The sequence below is a fragment of the Taudactylus pleione genome, unplaced genomic scaffold (genome assembly GCF_031769625.1).
Source record: "Taudactylus pleione unplaced genomic scaffold, aTauple2 ptg000350l, whole genome shotgun sequence".
NCBI classification, from domain to species: domain Eukaryota; kingdom Metazoa; phylum Chordata; class Amphibia; order Anura; family Myobatrachidae; genus Taudactylus; species Taudactylus pleione.
In genome coordinates, this window is record NW_028284751.1 from 1178833 (window position 1) to 1191563 (window position 12731).

The window sequence follows — 12731 nt, forward strand, 5'->3', positions numbered from 1 at the left end:
CTGTTGGAAATGTCCGTAGGGAGCAGGAGACCCTCTTTCCTAAATTGGGCAGTAGGTTGGTATTGATTGTAAGTGAGATGTATCAAACCTTAGAGAGACACAAAGTGGAGAATTTGCCCATAGCAACCAATTAGCCTCTGTCATTTATCTAATACAGTCTATAAAATGGCAGGCGCTGTTTGGTTGATATGGGCAACTTCCTCCACTTTATCTCTCTCCAAGGCTTGATAGATCTCCCCCTTTGTGAGGTCACTTGCACCTCGGACATATTATGGTGGATGTAACATAGAGGACAGTTCCAAGGCATCAGGCTGTCATTCATCCAGGGCTGGTCATGCCATATAACATGGAAGCCAAGGGAAGGAGTGCATGTTTTATTTAATAGCTGGGAGAAGAGTACACAAACCACAGTAGCTTAGCTGTGCAACTGGCGCACACGCTGGGAGCTTCCATGATCTACTGAATAATAGATGTCACTGTATGAATGGTTCTAGAACCCTGCCTGGGTGTAAAAAGTCTGCTTGTTACAGAGCTAGTCTCATGAAATCAAACGTAAAAAAACATACTGTATAAAGGTTCTGTATATTAACATACTACAAATGTATTATAATATCAGTAATTAGAACATTACATAGTAGTCACCAGCACAATATATTCAATAAATACCCCCCCCCCAAAAAAATAAATAAATAAATAAATCTGTAGCCAAAGACTCCAGAGCCTCATTTATCACTGATTTTTATCATTCACAACAAGTGATAAAACTCCAAATTATACAAACAAAATTATGGGTGCTCCAAAAGTAGCTCTGTCCACAAATCAAGGTATGTGTGTCTCCCTTCCGCCGTATTTGAACCACCTGCAGCCCAGTCCACGCCCAGGAGCACCAAATCACCAAATTATACAAACAAAATTATGGGTGGTCCAAAAGTAGCGCTGTCCACAAATCAAGAAATGTGTCTCCCTTCCGTCGTATTTGAAGATATGATATTCTCAACAGGGAAAATAAGAAATATAACAAGAAATATTATTCAAATACAGATGAAATTTCTGCAGAAACTGGTGGTAATGTCGTCAAGGCAACTCACCCCAAAGCGTACACTGGAATCAACATAAAAGAAACCTTTTGGGGAATGCTTACATCTGTTCCCAGGTGAGTCTGTACCCAGAAGGGGATACACAGTGTTTCATGACTGGTTGTTAAGTGATAAAGAAGAATATACAGAAGATACCTTTATGTGGAGGCATCTCACTGCTTTGGGGTGAGTTGCCTTGACGACATTACCACCAGTTTCTGCAGAAATTTCATCTGTATTTGAATAATATTTCTTGTTATATTTCTATTTTCCCTGTTGAGAATATCATATCTTCAAATACGACGGAAGGGAGACACTCATTTCTTGATTTGTGGACAGCGCTACTTTTGGACCGCCCATAATTTTGGGGATTTGGTGCTCCTGGGCGTGGACTGGGCTGCAGGTGGTTTAATCTATTGTTGACATATTTACCAAGTGATAAACCTCGTTGAGTCATATAAATGGTGCTCCAGCCAATCTGCTGCCAACTGTCATTTTTAAACAGATGACCGCTGGGAGGGTGATTGGCTGGAGCACCATTATCATACGCAACGGGTTTTATCACTCATTGTGAAATAATAAAACTCATTTGATAAGGCCCTAAATTTTTATTGTTATAACTTGCATGCATAATGTTAGCATTCAAACCTAAGTCAGTACTTAGGGCCTGATTCAGAGTTGGAATAGAGGCCCTGATTCAGAGCCTGACGCTCTGACAGGGCGTCTTTTTTAAATTTTTTAATGGAGCGGCCAGGATGATGGTCGCGATGGTACCATCAGGCTTGCGACGAGACCCTTGTGGTAGGGTCTCCCCCAGAGAGCCTTCGGCTCAAACAGAGCCGAAAGCTCTCCCACTGATATCACTTGTGATGTCAGTGGGGCCGCCCCCAGATGGTAGCTGTTCTCATGGGAACGCCTCGGTCTGGGCTTCCACCCCTCGGCCCGCCCACCAAAGGGGGCGTGCTGTCACTTAACATCGACAGCACGCCCCCTTTGGTGCGAGACCCGGAGCGACGGATTGCGCTCTGGGCCACCATCGACCCAGTTGAGAGCGCTCAGCGCTTGCGACCGGGTCTGAATCATGCCCAGAGTGAGATATCTCTCTCAACTGATCATCTTGGTGAAACCATGCTGCACTGCAGGTCGGGCAGATTTAAAATGTGCAGAGAGATTTAGATTTGGGAGGGAGGTGTCCAAACTGATATCTAAATTGTAGAGTAATAATAAAGCTGTGCAGAATTTGTGGGCTACATGTAAAAGCAGCCAGTATTTACCCTACATGCAAATTTTTTTTTAATGTTTTTACACCCCTTGCATTGCAACATGGTTTGTCCAGGTACACAGTTAAGTGCTATCTCTGGGCCTGATTCAGAGCCGGACGCTATTTGCGGACGGTCGTTCCAAAAAAGGGGCCGGCTATTTAAATTGAGCGCTCGCTCTTTGCGGTTTGTTGACGCCTGTATGTCTGAGCGAGCGAACGAAAAATGCGCTCGCTATTTTGTAAAGATGCCCCTTTGCCGTACGCATCACACGTCATCTCCGGTATTTATTAGATTAATCGGGAACATCAAAAGGCATCAGAACTGCTTGCAGTGGTAGGATTTGCGAGCAGTTCAGGCTAAAAGACAACCAAGTGACGCTCCTTTACTAATTATGCACTCCCATTAAACGCCCTTTTGACCGTTAGGCACGCCTGCGTTTGGATCTCCACTCCCCCGTTTTCAAGCACCTTTCCCGTGACCACCCACAAACGGCACATTCTGTCAATCAAATTAGCAGCCCCTCGTTGTTTTGCGAGCGCACGATTTCCGACCGCAGTGACTGGTTTGCGCATGCGCATTATGACCCATACGCATGCGCAGTTGTGCAAACATCGCTCAGAGCGAACGAGCAGCCGCTTACGAGCGGTTCTGAATCAGGCCCTCTGTCTCTATTCCCAACTCTGAATCAGGCCCTTAGAGGGTTACTAAGAGTTAGTATTAATCTCCACAGCTCAGTCTTTATAATAACATGTAGACACAGCCCAATAACTTGATATAAGTTCTCAAGTGAGGCTAAGTTGCACCTCCTTGACACTCTATTAAGGGACCCTCCACCTAAGCCCGAGTAAGAAATTGCAGATGATGGTCAGTGAGGTGAGAGATGAGTTGACGTGACTTCAATTAAAATGCTCCTGTCATAGGATAATAATAACCCCTCACAGACTAGGCTGGCACAGGACCCTCAAGGGCCACACTTCTAAGCCACTGCCCCTTCCACTTCTTGTGTGGGGGCGAGGTGACAGCTTCTGCTCCTCCCCAGATTTGGGGAGAGTGTGGGCTGTGAGACACCCCCCGGCCCACTGCCTGGGTTAGCCAAATGGGTAGTGCTCTGGGTACGGCTGGAGCCTGGGGGATTAATATCTGGATGTCCACAGTCCGGCACATTGTACCCTGTTAGTTTGGGGAGTGCAGTGAGCTAATAGAGATGAATCCACACAGTAAATATTTAATGGTAAACTTAATATTGTTCTTGCGCTGTTATGGTGTCCCTGTTTCATTTAACCCCATTTGTGAAGATGAGCATTTTACTCCTCGGCACCCAATCTCCCCCCTTTTCCTCACTGTCCCGCGCACGGGCAGTGACTGACAGGAGAACGGATTACTAGTGACATTTCCCGATACTCAGAAAAATGTTCCATCACCTTGCCGTAAGACCGCCTGTGACAGAGCATTAACCTGCTGTGCAGGAAGGACCTTAGCTGAGAAACGTTATTACAGCGAATAAAGGCCACTGCGTGGCTAATTCTGAATCGTTCTAAGATTCATGTGTGTTTAGGGGCTGATTCTGGGTCATGCGCACAGTGTCTGTCGTCGCGGGCAGCAATGTAAGCCAGATTTACTACCGTCTGCTGGTGCCAGAGTCCCTAGGGCTAAAGCGGGGATCTGTAAGTGTACAAGCGGGAAGCTGTGCCACCTTTTAATTTTATGCTTGCAGCCACAACCATCCTCAATATCGCCATTTGCGCCAGCCCCATGCTAAGTTCAACAGATATATCAGAAACCGGCTTTTCTCCCCCGTACACACGGAACTTTTGATATTCGGCCACACGGGCAAATCAACTACCGAGGGGGCCCTGTGTGCGCCTCCACTGAGCAGTGCCCCCCCCCACTCCCCGCCCTCTGCTGCACATCATACCTTGTGCCAGCATCCAGTTCCCCCTCCTCGGCCGCCATGCTATCTTCCCAGTGATATTCGTTAAGATCGTGTATGCGCACTAGAGAGCAATAGCACTGCCCCCCGTCCGTCCCCCACATATCTACATCACAAACATAAGGACATTGTGGCATAATGTGAGCTGGGGTGTCTCTGTTGCACAATGTGATCTGGCGGCACTGCAATGTGTTTCTCACATTTGTGGTGCTGGGAGTATTTATTTACACATTATACTTTTTAATAACCCTTATCTTATTGATAGGCCCCATCCCTCTCCCGGAAAAGTCAGCGAGCCGTTTAGCCCCGCAAATTCCCCATTAAACCTCCCCATCCTGGCTGCTTCACTAGGAAGTGGGCAGGATTGCGGGTGATCCACCTACACTTCCAGGGGTGGTGCGGGGAGCTACCCAAAAAATTGGGATCCTCCCGCGACTTCCAGTAGTGTAGGCAAGTATGCCATGCTGCACTGAAAGTGATGCAGATTATACATTTATTATTTTTGCATGCAGGGTAAATACTGGTTGCTTCTGTATGTATCCACCCTCTTGTGATTCTCCTTATTTTATCTACTTCTTACTCCCCACTAGGGCACTGAACACTTGGCTGCTTATGCTCTGTTGCTTATCTGGGTGTTATGGTCGCTAATGTAGCAATGTATATTATCCATGTCCTTGTCCTGCATTGTATTGTACTGTAGGTCGCTGGTCACCTATTTGTTTATGTACTTTGTAAGGCGTTGCGGAACACATGTGGCGCTATTTAAATAAATAATGATGATAATAATATGTAACCCACAATTGCTGGACAGCTTTATTTTTTACACTGCAATTTAGATCTCGCCCCTCTTATATGTATATATATATATATATATTTTTTTTAAAGGTATCTAAAGCCGCTGCAGATTTGATGGCCTACTGCGAAGCTCACTCTAAGGAGGACCCGCTATTGACCCCAGTGCCTGCTTCAGAAAACCCCTTTAGAGAGAAGAAGTTTTTCTGCGCCATCCTGTGAAGTGGAAGTTGGTCTGCGGTGCGGTCAGGCTCCCCGAACACTGATTTGGAATTTTTAACAACAATAACTCTTTTTGCGATCTGCAGAAACACAACAGGATAATAACAACAAAAGATAATGGGTGGAAGCTGTGTTGCAGGTCTATGGAAACATGGCGTCTAGCCGGAATAAGACAAAAGCTGGCTTGCACCAAGACTTGTTGTGTATTCCAGCTTGTAGAAAACATGTAAAGTAATAAAAGCTTTGTGTCACCTCTTGGTTACAGATCCTGCTTATAAATAGTTTTTTTTTTTTTTTTTTAATTATTATTATTATTTTTTTTTTTTCTGTACAACCATTATTTTAGATGGCGGGAAAAAAATATTTTTTTTGTTTCTTTATATCTTTGTTTGCATAACATGTTAAAGGATGTATTGTGTAATTTTATTTCTGTTTTTCGATATTATTTTAATGTTAAATTAAATTGTAATTTTCTAGCTGCAGGAAAAAAAATTGCAATGGTGTTTCTATGTAACATTTTGATATTGTGCATTGTTGCGTTAGATTAGCACAAAGATGGTTTTCACAATGGAGATTGTAGGAAATATAAACAGTGTGTACCGCGGAGTTAGCCAGTGTTTGGGCCACCGTTCACTATAAAACTTGGCTTGTGTTTTAATGGGAGGGGGGATGTTAATGCAATTTCTAATGTTTTTAACTTTGCTTTTGATTCTGCAAAGAAAGTTGTCTAGTGTTGTCATTTTTCTATCTATTTTTCCTGACTAATTTGAAGGCATTTTGGCATAGAAATAAATAAAATCCTTTCCACGTGTGCCCTGGTAGAATAAGCTAAGTGAACCGGTTTGATGCTGGAGTACATACAGCCTTTGCCATAATGCCTTTCCTGGCTGTTCGGCTGCACATTACTGATATTGAAGGTGGCGAAGTTGCATGTCTGTAGACGAAAATCTTTATCATAAAACGTAATGTGTTCATAATTTTTTTCGTTTCTTTTAATTGCATGATGAAAAAAAAAATATATTTGGCCATTGTCAAAAGAGAGAAAAAAAATAAATAAAAAATAAAAAAATAAAATATATATATAAATATATATATTATTTTTTTTTCCTCCTAAACAGATTTAATTTTAAGGTTTTAATTTGATTAACCCATCTTTCATTTTGCTTTTGCATACTTAGACTGGTCAGAATGTTTCAAACTCCTTAATATTTACATTTATTTGGTTGCCGGTGATTTGGAGTTCTTTGCTGGGGACACTGACACTGTTCTATGTTTACGGTACATTTGTTTAAGACCAGAAATAGTGATATCATAATAATGTCCCCTTTTGCACGACCCCCCCCCCCCCCATAGTAAACTCTCATGGCATATGGTGGTGACAAGCTAAAAATCCAGGTGCAATTATTCTGTGTGAAAGTCAGCAGGGCACTGGTAATGAGATGTGGATTGCAGATGGAGTGAACTTTATTGCGTATGAATACAGTCTCACAAGTTACAGGGTACTTCAACTTGAATGGTGTGATAAGGACAACTGGTAATAATATATGCCAGACACTACAATAAAAGCTACTCCATGTGTAGAATTGAAGAGGTTCTCCCTTCTCTAATATATTACGTATTGTCTCTTTTTGTTGTGGTGGTGGGGAGTTCCTCCTCTCTTTGACAGTGTGGAAGGTCTCTGGAGCCTCAGGTGATATATAAGCTTTTATCTGAGAGAACATTGTCTTGTTAGCAGAGTGATGGATACATTGTACATTGTAAGTTTATTTCCATAAGAGTCTAATCACTCCCATTTGTAAATAGTATACCTATTGTGCAACAACCAATATCATTTACATATTTAAAATAACCAAACCTTCTGAAATGATGATGAAATGCTACATTCTGGCCAGTCTGTGTGTGTGTGTGTGTGTGTGTGTGTACATTTGGAATGTTTACATACTGTAGGTGCACATTTTTAAACACCGGATTCGGAAAATGGTATTACTCATTGTTGAGCAGGGGTAGGCAACATTTTTCCTCTTCGGGTGCCAGAAATTCCGGGGGAACTACTGCCATACATCATACACAAACATTTACAAAGTTAATAGATGGGTACTAGAATTGTTAGTGTCTTCCCCTACCGTTCCTTTTTTTAAGCCAGTTTGCTCAGTTTAAGTTAGTAATTTGCAGTCTGGGAAGAAGAGCTGCTTCAGAGTTTTTTGACTGTGGCAGCGTTCACTCACCAGAGGCCCAGGCTTCACTGGGTATGCAGGCCGTGTTTGGGTTCTCTCGGGTTTGTCGAGAGTGTAGCCTGCCGCAAAGGTCTCCTCTGTGAAGGATGGGGGTTGAGGAGCAGTGCGTGTACTAGGAGACTAACTGACCCCTGCGGGTGCCACTCCAAACAACCTCAAGTGCCATCTTGTGGCACTAGTGCCAAGAGTTGCCTACGCTTGTTCTAGAGTATGTTTATCTAGCAGCGTGCAGATTAAACGCTGCCTTCTTTTGAGCCATGTTACGTGATTTTTCCAGTAACGTTTTGCCACTTTTCTGTGATTTAGCTCAGGGTAACTTCTGAAACTTATTACAGTACCTTAGTAACTTCCTCCAGCTTCCTCTGCTCCGGCAGGGAGTGGGGAAAGTAGGCCGCCTAGTTCACTATATCTGCCTTGGTGCAATAGATAGGTAGCTTTTAAAATAAGGAATTGCACAGACCACACATTGTAACTTGCAGGGTATTGAGAGAATGCATTCACCCGATCTTTTCTATAAAAATCCCCCATTAAGGTCACATGCACTTATGTATTTACATCTAGTAATGCGCAAGCCCCTGACGGCGACCTAGGTTAACGGGGTTCCCCTTCTTGTACTGCTCCGCCTTTATTTTTCTTGACTCATCTTAACAATGCATTTAGGAGTAAATGAGCATTCATTTAATCACCAAACCTATTCATATGCAGTGAGGCCCACCCGTGCTTATGACGCTACTGTGTGTCCAAGTAACATTGGGCGCTGGCTGCTGCTTGCTACCAAATCCATAAATGATCTGTGAGCTGTTTTGTTAATGACACTTCGCCATAGCCATGGTCATCAGTTGCCTGCCACCTTCAGGCAATAAGAGGTACTGCATCCTTTCTCCTCATTTGTGTTTCCTTGGAAACATCCCATGCAAATGACAGGAAAGAAAAAATTGTGGGCACAAAAACAGCAAGCTTTTATATGTTAGTAATAGGCCATTGTTGCAGAGGGAATGGATCTGCTTGCCTGTGCTGGCTGTCAGCGGCAGATGGCTGCTCTGGCTAAAACCAGATGTGCACATTGAGATACTGTATTTTAAATGTACATTTTTTGTTTCATCTATTAACCTACTAGGCATTATAATGTTTATTCTATATTCAAATGCCCGAGATAATTGGATCTTGCCCGTGTAGTGCAGACTTGGGCAACTTGTCCAGGGTACTCCTGTAATTCAGGTTGCATCCCGTCCACTTCTGGACAGGATAGGGCCGCGAGGACTCGATTTTTCCCGGGAATGGTGCTAACACGACCCCCGCCTCTTACTACAAAACGATGATATTTGCAGAATTTAGTAGCAGGGTCACATGTGAATTACACAAGTCCTGTGGCTGATTAAAACCTGGTGAAATGGAGACTTGAAGTCAGCCAGCCACAGAATATGTGTAATTTGGGAGGTAGTTAGTTAGATTACCGTCGGCCAGGGTACTGGTCGTCGGAATCGCAACGTTGGAGGCCCAAACCGGAACTAAACAAAGGTTTCAAAATCCAGACGTCTATCTTTAGCCCCACGCCGAAATCCTGACAGCCAGCATGAACGAAGGTAAGCGGGGCCTCTGAGGTCTTAGCTGTGGGGGGGGGGGGGGTTAGGCTTAGGTACCCTTGGTGGGACTTATGGTTAGGCACCCCTGGGGAGGGTTAGGCTACGGGAGGGGGGGGGGTTAGGGTTAGGCACCACTAATGGAGGGTTGGGGGGGTGGAGGGGGAGGGATAGCATACTTACCACCTCTGTCTTCCGGTATCGGGATGTCGCTGTCGGGATTTGAACTGGAGGCTATAGAGTCGCCGGTATTTCATACCCATTCCGTGTAACTTATATACAGTATGTCCCTTACTGAAGGGATAAGGTGGCGACCCTACCCATCTGGTATCTCCCTCTCCATAATATCTCAAAGGGCAGTCCCACAAATTCAGCAATTATGCTTAAAATATAGTTCACCAAACCATACTTATTCATCTTGCATTCATATTGCATATATATCATTATTGATGTTGTGAGCGCTGTACAGAGAGCTGCAAAGTCACAGAGTCAAAACCAATGCACCAAAACTATCCTTAAAGTGCAGAGAGCGTCACTTAGTGGTTTGTCTCCTGGGTAATGGAAATGTTCGGTAAAACTAAAGCCCTTTGTCAGTCAGTGATTCCCATAAGCCATATCTGACGTGTGATATCCTGCGGCATGGTAGTTACTGGCGACTATTTATACTTGTAGAGAAGCTGGAACCGCCTGTGGTTTTTTTTTTTTTTTTCTCCAGCCAGTTTGAATTCTGAAAATGGAAGTCGAACTGGTTTAAACATGTTTGAGTCGCGTGCCAGCAACTTTGCGCATATTCTTCTAACTCATGAAATTTGTAATATTTTGTCGTCTTTTATTGCTAACTTTAAACTTAACAGTGCTCACAGATCCATTACAATAAAAAAGTTCATTAATTTTATTAACAATATTATTTAGCTTTAAAAAAAAAAAAAAAAAGTTTAAACACAATTTAACTAGAACAGTAGGCGTTGAACATGGTTGCCAATGACGCAGTGCGAAAAATGCGCGACCCGCAGATCTCAGACGTTTGGCATAAAACACAGGATAGTTGTGTGTATTTCTAACAAGGTTTGCGGTGGAAATGTTATGTTCGATCAATAATAAAGTCAAACATCAAACAATTTTGCGAACTCATTACTCTGGCCAGGTGGTTTAAGATGCAAGTTCGCCAACATCATAGACAGTGGTGGAACTACTTTTATCACTGGGGTATGGTCACGATTGGCCTAGAGTGGAGGGGAGCACTAAAAAATGCCGGTACTTCTGTCCACCGCCCACCACAAATTTTCTTATGAGGCCTGCAATGCCGTTTTCTGGCTTTGAAGCAATGTTTACCAGCTTATGCCCATCAATTCGATAGGAACCAGTGATCTCACTGTGGCTCTTTGTGAAGGTAGCATTTTTTTTACTAAACCAATATTCCTAATAATGCAGCCTATTTGCTAAGGACCAGTGACATCACTGAGGGCCTTCAACATGGCTGCCTTTATGTTGGATAGGGGTACTCCTAACTTTAAAGGGGTGTAGTAAAACTAGGATCAAATAACTAACCGGCTTTGTGACTGACACTATACTCTGCGCACTTGACTATAAATAATTTTTTTTTACTTTATTTCGACGTCTCTTGTAGGCGAGAAAGGGGACTGTTCATCTCTGTCATTTCAAGGGACTTGAGTTTAGCTGACGATGTTTGTCTCATTCGCATCCCAGTTCCTAAGTGAAACACTGTGTAGTTGTTTTCAATAAACTTTTGGATTAACTTCAAACTGGTTCCTGGTTTCATTCCGTCACAGTGAGGGAGGGAGTTGACTGATACTGTTGCCCTTCTCATGCATTTGTTCTGGCTGCGCCTGCTCCTCTTCGCATCACGGCTCCTCTGGCTTTCAGTGATGCGTCATGATGTCACAAATCTTCAGGCACCGCCAGCAGTTGTTGCAATAAAGTTCTTTTTGTTCATTGCAACTTGCATTAAACAAAAAAAACTTTATTGCACCAGCCGCTGGCGGGGTGCCTGAGGACAAGAGACAGCGGCTCCCCGGACCGTGCAGATAACTGTGTTTTCATGGAGCATGTAACCGATATATTTCACCTTGTACACTGGGTCGTGCAGTTTGTACGGCGCACGGTGTATCGTTACATCACACCGTTGTGTCTATACACATATACAAAGTGTACATACATATAAATAGCGTACATGTAGTATAGTGCATCCGGAAAGTCTTCACAACGCTTCACTATTTCCACATTTTGTTATGTTATAGTCTTATTCCAAAATGGAATAAATTAATTTTTGTCCTCAAAATTCTACACACAATACGCCATAATGACAACGTGTAAGAAGTTTTTTTTGAGACTTTTGCCATTTTATTAAAATAAAACCAAAAACTAAGAAATCACATGTACATAAGTATTCACGGCCTTTGCCATGAAGCTCGGGTGCATCCTGTTTCCACTGATCATCCTTGAGATGTTCCTACAGCTTAATTGGAGTCCACCTGTGGTTAATTCAGTTGATTGGACATGATTTTGAAAGGCATACACCTGTCTATATAAGGTCCCACACTTGACAGTGCATGTCAGAGCACAAACCAAGCATGAAGTCCAAGGAATTGTCTGTAGACCTCCAAGACAGGATTGTCTCGAGGCACAAATCTGGGGAAGGGTACAGAGAAATATCTGCTGCTTTGAAGGTCCCAATGAGCACAGTGGCCTCCGTCATCCCTAACTGAACGAAGTTCGGTACCACCAGGAATCTTCCTAGAGTTGGCCGGCCGTCTAAACTGAGAGATCATGGGAGAAGGGCCCTAGTCAGGGAGGTGACCAAGAACCCTATGGTCATTTGTCAGAGCTACAGCATTCCTCTGTGGAGAGAGAACCTTCCAGAAGGACAACCATCTCTGCTGTAATCCACCAATCAGGCCTGTATATTAGAGTGGCCAGATTGAACTCTTTGGCGTGTTTGGAGCAAACCAGGCACCGCTCCTCACCAGGCCAATACCATCCCTACAGTGAAGCATGGTGGTGGCAGCATCAGGCTGTGGGGATGTTGTTCAGGGGCAGGAACTGGGAGACTAGTCAGGATAGAGGGATAGATGAATGCAGCAATGTACAGAGACATGCTGGATGAAAACCTGCTCCAGAGCGCTCTTGACCTCAGCATGGGCCGACGTTTCAGCTTTCAGCAGGTCAACGACCCTAAGCACACAGCCAAGATATCAAAGGAGTGGCTTCAGGACAACTCTGTGAATGTCCTTGAGTGGCCCAGCCAGAGCCCAGACTTGAATCCCATTGAACATCTCTGGAGAGATCTGGAAATGGCTGTGTACAGACGCTTCCCAACCAACCTGATGGAGCTGGAGAGGTGCTGCAAAGAGGAATGGGCGAAACTGCCCAAAGATAGGTGTGCCAAGCTTGTGGCATCATATTCAAAAAGACTTGAGGCTGTAATTGCTGCCAAAGGTGCATCAACAAAGTATTGAGCAAAGGCTGTGAATACTTATGTACATGTGATTTCTTAGTTTTTTTTTTTAAATAAATTTGCAAAACTCGCAAAAAAACTTTTTACACGTTGTCATTATGGGGTTTTGTGTGTAGAATTTTGAGGACAAAAATGAATTTATTCCATTTTGGAATAAGAG

General features: G+C 43.5%; 1 protein-coding gene across 2 annotated transcripts in view; it reads left to right on the forward strand.

The window, feature by feature from the left end:
* GNG2 (G protein subunit gamma 2) overlaps nucleotides 1–9126 on the forward strand; it is a 77660-nt gene extending 68534 nt beyond the window's left edge. For both annotated transcript variants that reach the window (XM_088444165.1, XM_088444166.1), the window contains one exon: nucleotides 5154–9126. In XM_088444165.1, the coding sequence (XP_088300291.1) occupies nucleotides 5154–5282 (129 nt within the window). In that variant the 3' untranslated portion in view covers nucleotides 5283–9126. The remainder of the gene's footprint in view (nucleotides 1–5153) is intronic.
* Nucleotides 9127–12731: the final 3605 nt, after the last annotated feature.